This window comes from Cyprinodon variegatus, unplaced genomic scaffold, assembly GCF_000732505.1.
Source record: "Cyprinodon variegatus isolate N-32 unplaced genomic scaffold, C_variegatus-1.0 Scaffold224, whole genome shotgun sequence".
NCBI lineage: Eukaryota > Metazoa > Chordata > Actinopteri > Cyprinodontiformes > Cyprinodontidae > Cyprinodon > Cyprinodon variegatus.
The window spans coordinates 176,091-196,472 of record NW_015150677.1 but is presented as its reverse complement, the minus strand read 5'-3'; the positions used below and the strand labels follow the sequence as shown (position 1 = coordinate 196,472).

Here is a 20,382-nt window from a genome sequence, read left to right as displayed (position 1 = left end):
TGTTTCTTGTTTTCCATGATGCTGATTATTTAGTAATGTCGCTTTTTTATCTTCTAAATGGGTTTCACTGGATTAGGCTTAATGTTAGCTGAGTAAAGCAGGTAAATTCCTAATCCATGGCACAGTCATATCCTGCTGGGTATGTGTGTTTGTGAAGGTGTGTGAGGCCTTTTCTCTGCTGAGTTACAGCAGAAACAGAAACAAAGGAGAAAAATCACCAATTTGGTTCCACATTTTCATCAAGATGATTTATTTTCTTTTTATGTCCTTAGTTGCTGTTACCTGTATCTTTTCCCCTTCCTGTAGATTCCTTGACATGTTTAGCTTTAGCAGTACAAACAGGGTAAAAGTTCACACATCTTTACCCCACACTGCAAACCTCTGCCACATCACTAAACAACCAAGAAAAGAAACTTCAGTTTTGTTTGTAAAATTAATAATTATTCTCGTGTTTGTGGTTAATCCACCTCCTACTTGCAGTATAATTCTGAGGTCTCCTGCTGGACAAAGAAGACACATTAAAATGGTTGCTATTTATGTTAGAAAAAATGTGAAAAATATGAAGAAGACAAAAACCATTAGATCTTCTAGAAAGACATTAAATCTTCCAATTCAAGTAGAACATTTTTATCTTTTCACAGTTTCTCACCAGCCAAATTGTCAAAATGAAATCTATTTAATAAAGAAAAATTATATGAAATCAAATCATAACAGGATTAGCTTTAAACTCCTTGTGTCTCCCTCTGCCGCTTTGCACCTCCTGGATGCGAAAAATGGAACCTGGTTTCTGTTCATGAGCAGCCTCCACTCGGAAAATCCATGTCACACAAGAGGTGACAGGCAAAAGTGGAGCTGATCCTAGATAGGGATGGTAGGCTGCAGTGAGTCATGGACAAGTTATGTGACTGAAAATTCCTGGATCTGTTCCCTGTAAAATCCAATTATTTGTTCATTGAAGGTAGAACTGAATAAGCATAGCGAGCAGCCAGACATCTGCAGAGTCAAACTGTGCTCTCTTATATGTGATAAAAGTGATGATTACCTCAGAGTATCCATGCATGTGTGTGTGCACTGTGGTATGTGTTGGATTGGGCACCTGATGATAAGGATGAGTGTGTGTGATTGTGCATGGTGTTATCAGGTCAGGGTGGTGTCCTTGGCCTTGTAAGGCAGGTTATCTGGGGTTATATATTTGATCCCTGGCTTCCCTGGAGGTTTAGCAAATGCTCCATCTTTTCCTGGCTCCTGTAAGTACGAACAACCACTGCCTTTTTTTACTTCTGGTTTTTACTTGATATTACACCACTAAATGGAAAAATTGATCTAATTATTCCACCAATGGAAAAGAAAATAATTGTGCCTTAATTCAAATATGTTTCTGCTTCCTGTAGGTGAATCTGTGATTTTCACGCTGAGCTCTTCTTTCACCTGAGCTAAAGCCACTGGTAAATGAGGAAATTATTGCAGCTAATTAAATATACTTTAAATCTAACACATATTTATATTCTCAGTATGCTAAATTGTCAATAAAACCTTCATGCAACAATGTACAAAAGTATGATTACTAAATATACGTTGAAGAGTAAATGCATGTTGCTTAAAAAAGTAAATCTAATTTTTCCGATGGCCTTTGCAGTACTGCAGCCATGGGGGATGCAGAAATGTCCGTGTTTGGTGCAGCTGCACCATACCTAAGGAAGTCGGACAAGGAGCGTATGGAGGCCTCCACACGCGCCTTTGACATCAAGAAGGAATGCTTTGTCCCGGATCCGGTGGAGGAGTTTGTGAAGGGAACCATCGTCAGCCGGGAGGGAGACAAGGCCACTGTGGAGACTCAAAATGGGAAGGTGAGCCCTGTAGTTATTGATGCATGCATCACATTCCTAAATAACATGTTTTATGAAAAAAACACTTTCGATATATCCGTTTAGATAATATGTGATTACAGTATAATGACCAGAACACTTTTTATAAGTGGGTTTGTCTGAGAGTCAATATTTCAGTATAAATCTGTAATACGGTAGATAAAATATGTAATAAAATATAGTATAAAATTGACCTGGTGCTCTCAGGTGTTCATGTCATTTGAATTAACACTTTTTCTTTTAAAGACATTTTGAAAAGTCTGGTCTACATATGTGTTAAGCCCCCTTCCCTCTAGTAAAAAAAATCCTAGGTGGACTCTTGACAAACATGGATTTTATGAAAGTTTGGAAAGAAAAAACAAATGCTTGAAGAAAGCTTGAAAAGTTAATTTTGCAGTTTGCAACAAGCTTTCACAGGGAAAAATGTTGCTTTAGTTTCACAGAGAGGTTTGCATTCCTTTAATCTCCCAACATCTAAATAAAAGCAATGAAATGTTTTTTTGTGATGTTGTACATTGCAAAAAATACGACTAATGTGTTAAATTTTCTTTGTACCAGACTGTTACTGTCAAACAGGCAGACGTTCTGCAACAGAACCCTCCCAAGTTTGACAAGATTGAGGACATGGCTATGCTGACCTTCCTCCATGAACCAGCTGTGCTGTTTAACCTCAAAGAGCGTTACGCAGCATGGATGATCTATGTAAGTACGCTATTGCATAATAAACAAGAAAACTATTCAGAAGATTGCTTATGAAGCTAAAGCTCTACTAGATGAAACCGTCTCTGAAAGGATGTGACTTTCTATGGGCCCTCAGACCTACTCTGGGCTGTTCTGTGTGACTGTCAACCCCTACAAGTGGCTACCAGTCTACAACCAGGAGGTGGTCGTTGCCTACAGAGGAAAGAAGAGGAGTGAAGCTCCTCCTCACATCTTCTCCATCTCTGATAATGCCTATCAGTACATGCTGGCAGGTATAGAAAATTAAGTCCTGTGAAAAAGCATTCTGAACAGATTTAGTTTTACTCACTAACAAAAACGTCTTTCAAAAACTTTTTACAGACCGTGAAAACCAGTCAATTCTGATCACGTATGTAATACTTTCCACATGAAGTACACACATATACAGTATAAAAAACAAACAAACTGTTTTCTCACCCCTCGTGGGGTGGTATGTGTCATCCTCAAGCTTGGGTCTTCTACCAGAGGCCTGGGAGTTATATATATATATAAATCTTAGTCCTCATTCGTTAATGAATTTGTTTTTTATGTGTAACTTTGCTTCTACAGTGGAGAATCTGGTGCAGGAAAGACTGTGAACACCAAAAGAGTCATCCAGTATTTTGCAAGTATTGCAGCTGGAGGTGTTAAGAAAGACCCCAATGCAAAAGATAAGGTATGTGAGCAGCTTTGTCAGGTGCCAGGGCTGATGGACAAATAACAGAAACCAATAAAAAAAAAAAAATAATAATAACAGAAAGCAAATATATACAATTATAAAGCAATATACAATTATAGGAGCAGGATAATAAACTCTATTTGCCCCTCATTTCCTCCTGAAGTTGCAACTGTACGATAACTAAAAAAAGAAAAGGAAAAAAAAATTCAGACTTTTAAACTACAAGAATCCTGTTGAATTTAACGTCATTCTATTTATGTACAAATGTGTAGAGCCCTTTTGTGCTTGTCTGATAGGGTACCCTGGAGGATCAAATCATTCAGGCCAACCCTGCTCTGGAGGCCTTTGGTAATGCCAAGACCATCAGGAATGACAACTCCTCCAGATTTGTAAGTGTCTGTTTTTTTTTTTTTTTGTTTCTTTCATAATCTGTATTCAATTTTACAATCAGTAATGGGTATGGATGGAAAATACATTGTAGTGGAACAGGAGGTTTAATTAAAGATAAAAGAAATATATGTAAAAAAAAAACACTTTAACAAAAAAGTACAGTTCCTTTATAAATTAGCATTCTGACTACTGTAACACATCATTCAAAGTATAACAAGCTATTATTAGTACATCTATCAGAGCAGATAGTAAGTGCACATGGCTGTATACCAGTGTTGTGCAATTACAATTTTTAATTTCCTATCCCAGTATGAGTGTTAAATATCTTATTTAATCAGATAATATTAAGACTGTCATATATTGTTCTGTAAACTAAAAATAATGTGTTAGAACAACAAATGAAAGTGGGAATCGTGCACTAAACATGGTCAGATAACTCTGCATATATATGTTATAAATCAACCTCAACTTTCATTCAAAATATCCATTCATCCATCCATTTTCCATCATGCTTATCCCAAATGGGGTCACAGGGGTGCTGGTGCCTATCTCTCCATTCAAAATATGATTAACAAAATTTATTCAGCTCCAAGTCAAACATATTTCTGTTGAAATTCAATGAGTAAAGTACTGAAATAAAACTAAGCTGCTATGTACACAAACCATTAGGAAAAACATGGTTCAAAACCATAGTCAATAGAATGATGTAATGTTTGAGAACCAAATTTATCTTGAAGAATTTGGAATGTGATCACTTTACTTTTTGACCAATTTAGAATAATTAGAATGTGTTTAAACGAACTCACAGTGCCAATCCAAGAGGTGAATAAATGTGGCAGAATAATTTTTTATTAAATTATTCACTAAATCAATACACTCCAGTTAATTAATTCTTAACATTCTCTAATTGAGCAACTAGATGATATGAGGGCTCCCATAAAATTATTTTTGATGATAATTTGATCATCAAAACGTAATGAGCATATGACAAAACATATGAATGCTAATGTTTTATTGGTGTTTAAAATAAAGCTTGTTTTAGCTTTATAAACAAGGGCTCAAACATGTCAACATGGCGTACCACGCAGCTCAAGCTAGTAGCTTGACCCATAGACAACAGTAAACTTATGAAATATCAAAAATCAAAAGACAGAAAAATTATTTAACAGGAGAACTCTGTCCCTAAATGTGCCAGACCTCTACCTCTGCTCTTCTCTGTTTTGGAAAAGGCTGAGTTGCTGTGACCTGCAGCTTAGCATAGCAGGCTGCAACAGGGGAGTACTTTGTTCCAGCCAGGTACCCCACATCAGGGAAGTTCTTTGTTCTCGAGGCTCCACACCCCCAGCCTCTGGCATCAGAAAGTCATATGAGGGGCATTCAATAAGTAATCCCTCTGACCCCTGATCAACCTGAAATTTTGCTTGTGAAATTATTAAAATCTCTATAGATTAAATAGCAAATTGCAGCTCTGAACTAATTGTGGTTTCTGATTTACAGATGTTCAAACTGAGTCAAGTCTGTTTTTTTGCATTTGAAAGGACACATGCAACGGGAGACTTTTGATCAGATGAAAGTAACTTATAGTGAAAATGTCCCATAATATAACCTTGTAAAACATTTTGCCACATCATATAAAAGGCATCATCACCATAAGTTACTTTAGTTTTACCGTGGTGTCAATCCTTTCAAATAGAAAAACCGGATCACTGCTCGACACTCAACAGGCTCCTTTTCAGACTTTTCAGTCAGAAACCATAAATAGTTCAGAGCTGTAATTTGCTACTCAATCTATAGAGGTTTAAATAACCTCACATGCAAAATTTCAGCTGGATTAAACATCTGTAAGTGTGTCAGGGGCATTACTTATTGAATGCCCCTCATAAAATTAAAAGAGAAATGTTACAGTCTGTTTTGCAACAATTTGCTCTTGGTTTCAACCATCAGGTCCTCTTAGCCTGGTCTGTTTGCAGTTGCTGGTCCTTTGCAAGGGCCTTCCATGCTAAGACTGTTTGATATGAACCTTTGCAGAGCCTCACAGACAAGAGAGACAGACTTCAGTGAGTTTGGAGTTTTCTCCTCAAACACCATGAGGGGCAGAATTGCATTTCCTGTAGGAGTGTCTTGTGATACTGTCTATAGGGGAGGGGGCTTTGCAGCAATTAGAAATTGGTGATTGACAGCTGACTGCAGGTCAAAGTTGTAAAAATAAAGTATGAACATGGTTGCCAATGTCCAAAATGATCATCATGGTTTATGACTGAACACCAGACATACATCTTACAGTGTGCTAAATGTTTTACTTTGGAACAACTTGGTATCAATAACTGACCAATGCCTAGACAGCAACAGGAGTAGTTTTGTCATTATAATATTTATCATTTCAGGGTAAATTCATCCGGATTCACTTTGATACCAGAGGAAAATTAGCTTCTGCTGATATTGAGACATGTAAGTATAAACACTGTTTTTTGTCTTTACACCCATGGTCTCATATATTTTATTGCTGTGGTCTCTCTCTTGTTCTCCTAAGACCTTCTGGAGAAGTCTCGTGTGACCTTCCAGCTCAAGGCTGAGCGTGATTACCACATTTTCTACCAGATTCTTTCAAACAAGAAACCAGAACTCCTGGGTTAGCACAGAATAGTAACCCTCATGTGAAAAAAAGTGTTTCTTTCCGCTGGATGTTATTTTGATCTTTCTCATTTTACATTCTCCAGAAATGATGCTGGTTACAAACAATCCCTACGACTACGCATTCATCTCTCAGGGGGAAACTCAAGTGGCCTCCATAGATGATGGAGAAGAACTCTTGGCAACTGATGTAAGCTTTTCGCTGTTAGTTCCAACTTATTTCAAGACAACAAAACACAGACAAACTGAACTGTTAAATTAGTTCCAAAAGATTTAGCGAGTGTAACAGTATGATCTAATAGATGTTCCTCTGCTTTCTTCAGAGTGCCTTCGATGTGCTGGGCTTTACTCAAGAGGAGAAAAACTCAGTGTACAAACTTACTGGTGCTGTCATGCACTTTGGCAACATGAAATTTAAGCAGAGGCCTCGCGAGGAGCAGGCAGAATCTGATGGCACTGAAGGTGAGAAAAACCTTGTCAGAATTTAGACCCTTTGACTTCATTTTCAAAGAATCAGAATAAGGAGCATTAAATCATGTTTGGACTACTTACAATAGGTGGATGTGTTGAGGGTGAACTACAAGGACTTTTTGCGCAAAGGATAAGACGTGCAAAAAAGTTTTCTTTTCCCATGTCAAAGGACAATGAAGTACATTATAATAATAACTAATATTGTTTACATGCACTTTACATAAGTATCTTAAAGTGCTACAAGCAAAAGTAAAAAAATAGATTTTAAAGAAGCACATACAGAATAGAAGAATTCAACTTTATTCTCCACTGTCACAAGTACAAAGCAACTAAATTCACTCTCTGCTTTTAAACCATCCCTTTAGGGAACAGTGGGCTGCCATTGTGCAGCACCCGGGGAGCAGTGTGGGGGTTAAGAGTCTTGCGAGTGGCAGTCTGTGGGAGTGGGTCTTGAACACAGAACCTCTTGCATCCAAGCGCAATGCCCTAATCACTAGGCCGCCACTCCCACCAATAATTAAACATCAATGTTTAATAAGCGCTTCTGTTTATATTTCTTTTAGATGCTGACAAAGCAGCTTATCTGATGGGCCTGAACTCTGCTGACCTCATCAAAAGTCTCTGTCACCCAAGAGTCAAAGTAGGGAATGAGTGGGTCACCAAGGGACAAAGTGTTAATCAGGTAAAATAAGAGTTGCCTTAGATCACTGCTTGTAACCTGAAATTTCCACAAATAAAGTTCTTTATTCTCAGAAGCCAAGGTGCTCCATTGTAAACCTGAACTTTTCTCTTCCAACTGGGGCTCCCTGCCCATTTACAGGTGTACTATGCTATTGGAGCTTTGTCCAAAGCTGTTTATGAGAGAATGTTCTTGTGGATGGTCATGAGAATCAACCACTCACTTGAAACAAAGCAGCCACGTCAGTACTTTATTGGTGTGCTGGATATTGCTGGGTTTGAGATCTTTGATGTAAGCAAACTTATTTGCAAATAATAACCAGATATATCAAAGTAAAATAAATGAAAACATTAATAAAAGTCATATTTCTGTCCAGTTCAATACCTTTGAGCAGCTGTGCATCAACTTCACCAATGAAAAACTGCAACAGTTTTTCAACCACCACATGTTTGTGCTGGAGCAGGAAGAGTACAAGAAAGAGGGGATTGAATGGACTTTTATTGACTTTGGTATGGATCTACAGGCCTGTATTGACTTGATTGAAAAGGTGAGAAACCAGATTATTAAATAAATTGATAAATTCAATAATCTGATTTTAACATTTCATGTTTTAATTTTAGCCCATGGGTATCATGTCCATCCTTGAAGAGGAGTGCATGTTTCCCAAAGCCAGTGATGCTACGTTTAAAGCTAAGCTTTATGACAATCATCTGGGGAAATCCAACAACTTCCAGAAACCCAGGATTGTTAAAGGAAAACCAGAGGCCCATTTTGCCCTGGTTCATTATGCTGGGACTGTTGATTATAATATCAACAACTGGTTGGTGAAGAACAAGGACCCTCTGAATGAGACCGTAGTTGGGCTGTACCAGAAGTCTACACTCAAGTTGCTTGCTACTCTCTTTGCAAATTATGCAGGCTCTGATTCAGGTATTCCAGCATAAGTGTGTCCTTTATATAGACAATCTCTGACCATAGTTTGCATGCATTATTTTTTTGTATTAACACATTTTACGTTAAAGCACACTCTGAAGGCACGGAAGGTAAAAAAGAGAAGAAGAAAAAAGGATCGTCCTTTCAGACTGTGTCTGCCCTTCATAGGGTGCAGTATAATCAGATCTTCCCTTATATCCTACATACGTGCACTTTAAATGGCAAAGTTTCACATGTTTGTTCTTACCATATTATAGGAGAACCTGAATAAGCTAATGACCAACCTGAGGTCTACCCACCCTCACTTTGTGCGCTGCATCATCCCCAATGAGACTAAGACTCCTGGGGCCATGGAGAACCCTCTGGTGATGCACCAGCTGCGCTGTAACGGCGTGCTGGAAGGCATCAGGATCTGTAGGAAAGGCTTCCCCAACAGGATCCTCTATGGAGACTTCAAGCAGAGGTATCACTTTAGTATGTCCAAAAATTAAAAGGCCATGATTTAATGTGTGACGAAGATGTGGGATTTTCCAGGTATCGTATCTTGAATCCTGCTGCCATCCCTGAGGGACAGTTCATTGACAGCCGAAAGGGAGCTGAAAAACTTCTTGGATCCCTTGATATTGACCATAACCAGTACAAGTTTGGACACACAAAGGTACCAAGAATTTCTAACAAAAACCTAAAATAAAAACATATATAATGAAGAAGGCAGGAAACAACATAGAAATCTTTAATGCTGGTCTTAGGTGTTCTTTAAAGCTGGTCTGCTGGGTCTGCTGGAGGAGATGAGGGATGAGCGTCTCTCCAAAATCATTACTGCTATTCAAGCCAGGTCCCGTGGTCTTTTGTCTCGCATTGAGTATCAGAAGATGGTGGAACGCAGGTTTGCTTCACACAACCACCAATTTTTATAATACTTTTTATGGTAACAGACTTTTTGTTAGATTTTTTCACAAATCATTTTGAACAATTCTTTCTTTATAGAGATGCTTTATTGGTAATCCAATGGAACATCCGTGCCTTCATGGGGGTCAAGAATTGGCCCTGGATGAAGTTGTTCTTTAAGATCAAACCTCTCCTGAAATCTGCTGAAGCAGAAAAGGAGATGGCCAACATGAAGGAGGAGTTCCTGAAGCTGAAGGAGGCTTATGCAAAATCTGAAGCTCGCAGGAAAGAGCTGGAGGAGAAAATGGTCTCTCTTCTCCAAGAGAAGAATGACCTGCAGCTCCAAGTCCAGGCTGTAAGAAAAGGGCAATATAATATAACCATATAATTTGTAAAGAAAACAATCACCAAAGAAGAAAATACAATAATAACTCGTGTTTGACAGGAACAAGATAATCTATGTGATGCCGAGGAGAGATGTGAGGGGCTGATCAAAAATAAAATCCAACTGGAAGCAAAAATCAAAGAACTAACTGAAAGATTGGAGGATGAGGAGGAGATGAATGCTGAGCTGACTGCTAAGAAGAGGAAGCTGGAAGACGAGTGCTCTGAGCTTAAGAAGGATATTGATGACCTAGAGCTAACTCTAGCAAAGGTGGAGAAGGAGAAACATGCAACTGAGAACAAGGTTTGCAAAGTTTTGATAGTGTTTTTCAGTCTTGCGACAAGAGTACTATTAATACTATGTGTTAAACCTGTACTATTCAGTCTGGCTTAAGCTGAACCTATATCACAGAGAATGTCCTCTGAAATTTTTATTGGAAATCCACCTGTCTTACTGGAGCTCTTAGTTTAATGTCCAAAATTTCTAATGCACATATCAAATTAGTAAAAGTTGCAGGTACTTTTATCACTAGATTTTGTGACTGATTTGATTTAACTATGCCAGTTGATTGCATAGAAGTTTCCATTCATCCATCTATCCATGGAGCTACGATCATGGATTCAAACACACTCAATTTTTTATGTAGTCTTATTAACTTAATAGGTAAGCTGAAGGACCTGATTGGGCCTGATGTGATTTGTGACCACAGGTCCAGGTCCAGGCCAGAATTTAAACCCTTTTTGCATAGCACATTCCGTTTGTTAAACGTTTAGTATAGTATTTGGATGCATAAAATTAAGAGAACTTATATTGGCTTGTATTACTAATTGTAGACATGAATTGAAGTCTAAGTTCTGACCTCTAAAACCCCTCAAACAAAGCATAAAAAGCACAAAAAAATGCAGGTTTCATGCAAGGATAAACTAATCAAATTGTTGGTAATCAATCAGGTAAAGAACCTGACAGAGGAGATGGCTGCTTTGGACGAAATCATCGCCAAGCTGACCAAGGAAAAGAAAGCTTTACAGGAAGCTCATCAACAAACCCTGGATGACCTGCAGAGTGAAGAAGACAAAGTCAATACTCTGACCAAGGCCAAGACGAAGCTGGAGCAGCAAGTGGATGATGTAAGACATAAAATACAAATTTCACTCATGTTAAAGTAAGCAGACAATATTGTAACCTGTTAGAAAACACTTAGGGCCTGATCCCAAATAAGGAATGCTAACTTGCTTGTGCAAACAAAGAAATTGCACATGCTATTAGTAGGCAATTGCAGATGATTTGCTATAATTAAGTAAAATAGAGGCAAAAATGACTCAGACTGCTCTATTTCACTGAGGATTATGTGTATTCTTTAGTTTGTGAGAGCAGAGTGGATTTATTTAGCACATTCCAAATGTGCACCGTTCATAAATGTCATCTTTGATTGCTATTAGGAGAAAATATAGGAAGAGAAAATAAACTAAGAAAAATAATCAGTACTCATAAAATATGAAATCATTCATGAACAAAGCAAAATGGCTTCTGGCATCTGGATCCTTCCTCATATGTACCACTAAGGGTGTACTGGAATTATCAATATACATTAAAAAATGAAGTTATGCAGGATTTTTTTCTTGGAAGCAGCATTGCTGAAAAAGCAATATGTCTCTACTAATTTAAGTTCTGCATAAAAATATGTTACGCACAGGAGGTTGTCTGTGATACCTCCCTGCAAGTTTGCAGTTGACTTTCAGATGTGCTTAATGTAGATGAAGAAACAATTCCCCGCAACCACTTTCAGGTTTGATCATTTGTGTGAGTGGCACGTAAATATATGAGCATATTGTCATCCCAGTATTTTGGATGTTTTGATGATCACCATGTTTTACCCATTTATGACAGCAAACACACTTCTATTTTGCATGTCAGAGACTGACATATTTTGTTTACCTGATTAGTAGAACAGCTTTGCTTAATGTCTCAAGTTTGCATGTGTTTTTAAACAGACAAACCTTTGCTAGATAAAGCTTTTATTGTAGTTATATTATTAATTAATTTATTTATTTTTAGCTTGAAGGGTCTCTTGAGCAAGAGAAGAAGATTAGGATGGATCTAGAGAGGGCAAAGAGGAAGCTGGAGGGAGACTTGAAGTTGACCCAGGAGTCCATCATGGATCTAGAAAATGACAAGCAACAACTGGAGGAGCGCATGAAAAAGTATACAACTTTTATAACAGTATTTAATCAGCTTGTTTAAGAAAGATTATTTTCCATGTTTTATTAGCCTTAAACTAACAAAAAAAATGCTGCAGGAAAGACTTTGAGATCAACCAGCTGAACAGCAAACTGGAGGATGAGCTGGCAATAATTGGTCAACTCCAGAAGAAGCTGAAAGAGCTGCAGGTAAAACTTTTACATTATATTCTCACTATTGAAGCTATACACAAGAACTAATGCTACAAACTTCCACTGCTCTGACAACAGGCACGTGTGGAGGAGCTGGAGGAAGAGCTTGAAGCAGAACGAGCTGCTCGAGCCAAGGTGGAGAAGCAGAGAGCCGACTTGGCCAGAGAGTTGGAGGAGATCAGTGAGAGGCTGGAGGAGGCTGGCGGAGCCACGGCCGCCCAGATCGAGATGAATAAGAAGAGGGAGGCCGAGTTTCAGAAGCTCCGCAGGGACCTTGAAGAGGCCACTCTGCAGCATGAAGCCACCGCAGCCACACTTAGGAAGAAACAAGCTGACTCTGTTGCTGACCTGGGGGAGCAGATAGACAACCTGCAGAGAGTCAAGCAGAAACTGGAGAAGGAGAAGAGTGAGCTCAAACTGGAGCTGGACGATGTGGTCTCCAATATGGAGCAGATTGTCAAGTCCAAGGTGTGTTGGTTTTTTGGAACCTTTTTAGACAAAAAATACTAAGTAGCAAAATGGATGAAAATATACACGGCTCTGTTAACTGCACCATCTGTTTTCAGATTATCCTGGAGAAAACTTGTAGAACTTTAGAGGATCAAACAAATGAATATAGAACCAAATGTGATGAATATCAAAGATCCCTTAATGACTTCACCACTCAGAAAGCCAAGCTTCAAGCTGAGAATGGTTAGCTTTTATTTTCTATAAAATGAATACTTCTTCTTATGAGAGAAGATATATGCATCTAATCATTTTACATCTACAGATGAGCTTTCAAGACAAATGGAGGAGAAAGAATCTCTTATTTCTCAGCTCACAAGAGGAAAGAATTCCTACAATCAGCAACTGGAGGACCTGAAAAGACAACTAGAAGAGGAGATAAAGGTGTGAAAACGTGCTTGCTTACATAGAATTAATGTTTCTTTTTTTAAGAAAAAGTAAAGCCATAACTACTTGACCATTTTCCCCTCAGGCCAAGAATGCATTAGCTCATGCTGTGCAGTCTGCCCGCCATGACTGTGACCTCCTCAGGGAGCAGTATGAGGAGGAGCAGGAGGCCAAGGCTGAACTGCAGCGTAGCATGTCTAAGGCCAACTCTGAGGTGGCTCAGTGGAGAACCAAGTATGAAACTGATGCCATCCAAAGAACTGAGGAACTGGAGGAAGCTAAGTGAGTAAATCCCATTTGAATCTGAGTGACTCTGCAAAGTCTGAAAGCAACCAATACCAATGAAACCCTTCATTAATACAGGAAGAAGCTGGCTCAGCGTCTGCAGGAGGCTGAGGAGGCTGTTGAAGCAGTGAATGCTAAATGTTCCTCTCTGGAGAAGACCAAACACAGGCTGCAGAATGAGATTGAAGATCTCATGGTGGATGTGGAGAGGTCTAATGCTGCTGCTGCTTCTCTGGACAAGAAGCAAAGGAACTTTGACAAAGTATGTTGGATATTTCTTTTAAAATCAAAACAAGCCCTAATTAAAAAAAAAGAACAGTAACATTAATAAAGGAGGTAACAGGGAAATAAACCGACTATAACCAAAGACATATAGAAATGCTCTTTCTCAACACATCCCATTACAAAAACTCTCATAGGCTGGTTCAGTGGCATGGCAGCCTTCACGAAAACAAACAGGTTAACCATGTCTAGAACTCTGGCTCATCTGTGTCACACTAGTTCCTAAAAATATCCCGGACCAGAACTTTCTAAATAACACATTACTCAAAGTATAGCCTGTGATTATTTATTTAACCAAATATAAGTAAACATAATAATAAGACAAAGACTTTTTAAACAAATCTCAAATTGCAAAAGAAGTATGTTGAACTCTTCCTTGTTCTGGTTGGAATCTAGACTAGATAAGTAGATTACCGTACCTTTTTTTTTAGCCCAACCGTTTGTTGCGAATGTTTAGGATTAATTGTGCTGTTGTAAAAAGCAATTACTAATTACAGGCAAACTTACGTCCCAGGACTGATAATTTAACATTACTATTAGAAAAATGCATTGGTATGGAGAGGAGTTCATGAGTGAATAAAGGACTACAAGGTATAATTATTCTAAAGTCATGTCAAAACGATCAGTCAATCAACCCTAAACCTGACAGTATGTCAACAACAAATACAGAGCCACCTCTTCCTTGTCTATTCATCACTAAAGTGTGATTGATTCTTCAGATGCATCTTTCCAACATGTGCTACCTCAATTTTTTAAGAGGAAATGCAACTCACAGGCATCACATACCTGTTAAGTGTTAGGCTACTTGTACCATCGTTAACCCTAATATAAAGAAAATCCTATTAAGAGCCTATTATTCTAATTTATTCCCAATGCTGAGGTCTTGAGTCCATTTGGGGACTTCAATCACTAGTGGTCTTTAGATCCACTACAGAAATTAAATGATAATTGATGCTGTTTGTAATAGGATTACATCCCACTGTTAGTAGATTTTATAGAAATGTTTTGATAGTGAATCAAAAGTTTGGGTCATGAGTCTAATTTGGCACCACTTTGTGGGTCACAGACTGAAACATTTTGGAAAAATATAAGTTTTACCTCAAAAACTTTTGCATTTTGACAAAGTTTTAGTTAAATACTTAAAAAGAGAAATATAAAGTATAAGGTTGCTGCATTGTTGTTTAAGATGTATTTTACATTTTATAATTGAAATAGCCTTATATATCTAGACATACAACCAAAGAAGAAATTAGAAATTAATTACTGTAAAAATGAACAGCAGAGAGCTCGGTTTGGTAAATATTTTTTTATGCATAATGTCCAGGTCCTGTCAGAGTGGAAGCAGAAGTATGAAGAGTCTCAGTGTGAGCTGGAGAGCGCTCAAAAAGAAGCCAGATCTCTGAGCACTGAGCTCTTCAAACTTAAAAACTCCTATGAAGAGTCTCTTGAACATCTGGAGACCATGAAGAGGGAGAATAAGAACCTTCAAGGTAAATACTTTATTAATTACAATGTAATAAATATCAAATAGGCAGACCAAACTGAATACATGCACTCTTATTCACAGAGGAAATTTCTGACCTCACTGAGCAACTTGGTGAAGGAGGAAAAACTATCCATGAGTTGGAAAAAGCACGAAAGCAGCTGGAGCAGGAGAAGGGTGAAATTCAGTCTGCCTTAGAGGAGGCAGAGGTAAAGCTAACACCAAGCATTTTAAAAGACTTTAAAATACACAAGTTCTAATTCAACCTAAATTGTTTCGTAGGGGTCCCTTGAGCATGAGGAAGGCAAGATACTGAGAGTTCAGCTTGAGTTTAACCAGATTAAGGCTGAGATGGAGCGAAAGGTGGCTGAGAAAGAAGAGGAGATGGAGCAGTGCAAGAGGAACCTGCAGAGGACAATCGATACCCTGCAGAGTTCTCTTGAGGCTGAGTGTCGTAGCAGGAATGAAGCCCTTCGTCTGAAAAAGAAGATGGAGGGAGACCTCAATGAGATGGAGATCCAGCTGAGCCAAGCCAACCGGCAGGCGGCTGAGGCCCAGAAACAACTCAAGTCTGTTCATGCACATCTAAAGGTAAACTAAACTAAAGAAACCCACTTTTTAAAGAGAGTTCTAAAAATACTGCTGAGATTATTATGAGCAATACCATTTTTTAAAGGACTGCCAAATTCAGCTGGATGAGTCTCTTCGTGGTAATGAGGATTTCAAAGAGAACATGGCCATAGTTGAGAGACGCAACAACCTGCTTCAAGCTGAACTGGAGGAACTGAGAGCTGCTCTGGAGCAAACTGAACGGAGCCGTAAACTGGCTGAGCAAGAGCTGCTGGATGTTAGCGAGAGGGTGCAGCTACTGCANCTAAATGTTCCTCTCTGGAGAAGACCAAACACAGGCTGCAGAATGAGATTGAAGATCTCATGGTGGATGTGGAGAGGTCTAATGCTGCTGCTGCTTCTCTGGACAAGAAGCAAAGGAACTTTGACAAAGTATGTTGGATATTTCTTTTAAAATCAAAACAAGCCCTAATTAAAAAAAAAGAACAGTAACATTAATAAAGGAGGTAACAGGGAAATAAACCGACTATAACCAAAGACATATAGAAATGCTCTTTCTCAACACATCCCATTACAAAAACTCTCATAGGCTGGTTCAGTGGCATGGCAGCCTTCACGAAAACAAACAGGTTAACCATGTCTAGAACTCTGGCTCATCTGTGTCACACTAGTTCCTAAAAATATCCCGGACCAGAACTTTCTAAATAACACATTACTCAAAGTATAGCCTGTGATTATTTATTTAACCAAATATAAGTAAACATAATAATAAGACAAAGACTTTTTAAACAAATCTCAAATTGCAAAAGAAGTATGTTGAACTCTTCCTTGTTCTGGTTGGAATCTAGACTAGATAAGTAGATTACCGTACCTTTTTTTTTAGCCCAACCGTTTGTTGCGAATGTTTAGGATTAATTGTGCTGTTGTAAAAAGCAATTACTAATTACAGGCAAACTTACGTCCCAGGACTGATAATTTAACATTACTATTAGAAAAATGCATTGGTATGGAGAGGAGTTCATGAGTGAATAAAGGACTACAAGGTATAATTATTCTAAAGTCATGTCAAAACGATCAGTCAATCAACCCTAAACCTGACAGTATGTCAACAACAAATACAGAGCCACCTCTTCCTTGTCTATTCATCACTAAAGTGTGATTGATTCTTCAGATGCATCTTTCCAACATGTGCTACCTCAATTTTTTAAGAGGAAATGCAACTCACAGGCATCACATACCTGTTAAGTGTTAGGCTACTTGTACCATCGTTAACCCTAATATAAAGAAAATCCTATTAAGAGCCTATTATTCTAATTTATTCCCAATGCTGAGGTCTTGAGTCCATTTGGGGACTTCAATCACTAGTGGTCTTTAGATCCACTACAGAAATTAAATGATAATTGATGCTGTTTGTAATAGGATTACATCCCACTGTTAGTAGATTTTATAGAAATGTTTTGATAGTGAATCAAAAGTTTGGGTCATGAGTCTAATTTGGCACCACTTTGTGGGTCACAGACTGAAACATTTTGGAAAAAGATAATAAGTTTTACCTCAAAAACTTTTGCATTTTGACAAAGTTTTAGTTAAATACTTAAAAAGAGAAATATAAAGTATAAGGTTGCTGCATTGTTGTTTAAGATGTATTTTACATTTTATAATTGAAATAGCCTTATATATCTAGACATACAACCAAAGAAGAAATTAGAAATTAATTACTGTAAAAATGAACAGCAGAGAGCTCGGTTTGGTAAATATTTTTTTATGCATAATGTCCAGGTCCTGTCAGAGTGGAAGCAGAAGTATGAAGAGTCTCAGTGTGAGCTGGAGAGCGCTCAGAAAGAAGCCAGATCTCTGAGCACTGAGCTCTTCAAACTTAAAAACTCCTATGAAGAGTCTCTTGAACATCTGGAGACCATGAAGAGGGAGAATAAGAACCTTCAAGGTAAATACTTTATTAATTACAATGTAATAAATATCAAATAGGCAGACCAAACTGAATACATGCACTCTTATTCACAGAGGAAATTTCTGACCTCACTGAGCAACTTGGTGAAGGAGGAAAAACTATTCATGAGTTGGAAAAAGCACGAAAGCAGCTGGAGCAGGAGAAGGGTGAAATTCAGTCTGCCTTAGAGGAGGCAGAGGTAAAGCTAACACCAAGCATTTTAAAAGACTTTAAAATACACAAGTTCTAATTCAACCTAAATGGTTTCGTAGGGGTCTCTTGAGCATGAGGAAGGCAAGATACTGAGAGTTCAGCTTGAGTTTAACCAGATTAAGGCTGAGATGGAGCGAAAGGTGGCTGAGAAAGAAGAGGAGATGGAGCAGTGCAAGAGGAACCTGCAGAGGACAATCGATACCCTGCAGAGTTCTCTTGAGGCTGAGTGTCGTAGCAGGAATGAAGCCCTNATGAAGAAGAACATGGAGCAAACCATCAAAGATCTGCAGCACCGTTTGGATGAAGCGGAACAAATCGCCATGAAGGGAGGCAAGAAGCAGGTCCAGAAGCTGGAGGCCAGGGTGAGTTTTCAAATCAGTTTTAAAGATATGTGCAGAAAATACATACATTTATTCGCAATCCAAACAAAAAGAATGGAAAATTACATACAAATGTTCTTTTTAAGGTGCGGGAACTAGAAAGTGAAGTAGAAATGGAACAGAAGAAAAGCAGCGAAGCTGTGAAAGGAGTCCGCAAATATGAGCGCCGCATCAAAGAGCTTACCTATCAGGTTTGTTGAAAATGCCTTCCTCAGTTTTTTAAAACTTCTTTGAGAAGTATTTGGGTTTGTAACATTGTCTCGTATCTTTTACAGACTGAGGAAGATAGAAAAAATATTGCCCGACTGCAAGACTTGGTGGACAAACTGCAGCTGAAAGTGAAAGCTTACAAAAGATCTGCTGAGGAGGCTGTAAGTCTGATAATGACAAAAGTTTTCTCTTCTCTGATTGGTATTTGTGTTTACTTTTATGTTTTAATGTTTTTCCAGGAGGAACAGGCTAATGTTCATCTTTCTAAGTTTCGAAAGCTGCAGCATGAGCTGGACGAAGCTGAAGAGAGAGCTGACATCGCTGAGTCTCAAGTCAACAAGCTGCGGGCTAAAAGCCGTGACGCTGGCCCAAAGGTTTGAAGCATGTTACTTTAGGCAACACACCTCCTTGAAATTTGCTATAACACTGCAATGCAATAATCTATAAATATATACATTGCTTAACTGTTTGCTGACACTCCATTATGAATATTAAATGACTGTTTCTCTTTTTTTTATTTCCAAATCTCTGCAACAGAAAGGGTTTGATGAGGAGTGAAGCTTTGGAGCCGGCTGAAACCTTTCTGCCTGTTGCGTAATTTAGCCCCCCCTCAGTTATCACTATTCATAACCTGTAGTCCTAATAAAATTACACTAAGACTTTGAACACAGCATATTCTTGTCTTTCATGACTTTTTTTTCACTTTGATCAAAAATGGATTGAAAAATAATTACAAGATAATGTTTCTTACACATTTTGAATTTCTTGATTAGGTATATTTTCCCCTCAATTGAAATGTGAAATTGTGGCAAACAATGTATAAAGGCTGACTCTTTTGAACATGATCTTTAGTGATAGTTCTTTAACATAGCAGGTATGGAAAATGATTAGAAATATTCATAATTTAATTTATATCAATTGCATTCTGTTTGATAAATTGTATTCCCTTATGTGAAATGTTAAAGCAAAATGAATGTAAATACAGTCAACAATCATTGTCAACTCAATTTGTTAAATATGAGTGAAGGTAAAACATGACCTACAGATCGTGTTAACAGCTACACACACTCATTATTGACAAGAACATTTTAAACTTAGGCTTTTATTCTGAAATATTCCAGTTTTCTTAAGAGAGGAAGAAGGGATAATAGGGCAGAAGGAAGAGAATGAAGACAGAGTAAATTGTAAGAAGGAAGAAAAATGGGAAGAAAAGAGGAAAAGAAAAGGTAAGGGAGGAATTGAAAATAAAGGGCTGAAGGCGGGAAATAAGGAAAAAAAGGAAATGGAAGGACAGATGGATGGATGGATGGATGGATGTATAGATGCATAGATAGATTGACTTCATTATTCTCTTTTTCCATACTTAAAACAAACACCTTCAGAAGATGTTTTTTTGTACAGACTTGGGCGTGGTGTTATCCAAGAAGCTTATTCATTTGCTTATTCTGTTTAAAAAACAGTGGTGACTTTGGTGGATTTTTTCCTTTTGGAATTTCCAAATGTCTTTATGTTTTTGCCATCAACTATCCTCTATTCCACTTTTGTGTAATGCACCAACCTCTCTGGTAGAGAATGACCCTGCCACCACCAGCGTACTTCGTACTGTATTCTTTGTTTTTAAGGTCTTTCCAAGGTATACTCCTGTCCTTGTGGCCAAACTAACTCAGCTACTCTGGCTTTTCAGTAATAAAATTATTTGAAATAACTTTGAAAGTTCCTGACTAGAAGAATAGTACCCAGCATCCCTGGATTGTAAAACTTTCCTCACTGTGGACACTGAGGCTGATTTTCAAGCAATTTCCGGTTCACAGCAGTTTCCTCGGTTTTGCCAAGCATCCTCACCAATCTCTTCACCCGAGGATGACCTTTTGGGAGCCAGATAGGAGTGGACTCATTAGAAGCTTGTTGATGATGACAAGAAGTGTAGTGGCCCATTTGTCTAAAGCAGGGGTCTTCAACATTTCCCAGGCCGAGGACCCCAAACTGATGGAGAAATGGAGCGGGGACCCCCTAATTATATATATTGTATGAAATTGTGTTATATCAAACTGGTCCTATAGTCACTCTATTACAGATGGAGTCATGT

General features: G+C 38.2%; 1 protein-coding gene across 1 annotated transcript; it reads left to right on the top strand.

The window, feature by feature from the left end:
- Positions 1-1,636: 1,636 nt before the first annotated feature.
- On the top strand, positions 1,637-18,982 carry LOC107088603 (myosin-7-like). Its single transcript, XM_015380886.1, is given in 40 exon segments — positions 1,637-1,847; positions 2,424-2,567; positions 2,683-2,839; positions 2,928-2,955; positions 3,156-3,261; positions 3,561-3,653; positions 6,039-6,102; positions 6,185-6,283; positions 6,372-6,475; positions 6,609-6,747; positions 7,320-7,438; positions 7,577-7,726; positions 7,812-7,982; positions 8,056-8,365; positions 8,458-8,537; positions 8,626-8,831; positions 8,903-9,026; positions 9,118-9,254; positions 9,356-9,611; positions 9,702-9,944; positions 10,592-10,768; positions 11,697-11,842; positions 11,938-12,028; positions 12,110-12,499; positions 12,598-12,724; positions 12,804-12,922; positions 13,011-13,207; positions 13,289-13,472; positions 14,817-14,982; positions 15,060-15,184; positions 15,258-15,566; positions 15,652-15,844; positions 15,847-15,977; positions 17,325-17,490; positions 17,568-17,692; positions 17,766-18,068; positions 18,173-18,277; positions 18,362-18,457; positions 18,536-18,670; positions 18,834-18,982. Coding segments are annotated over 40 exon segments (6,237 nt in total). The 5' UTR covers positions 1,637-1,646; the 3' UTR covers positions 18,855-18,982.
- Positions 18,983-20,382: the final 1,400 nt, after the last annotated feature.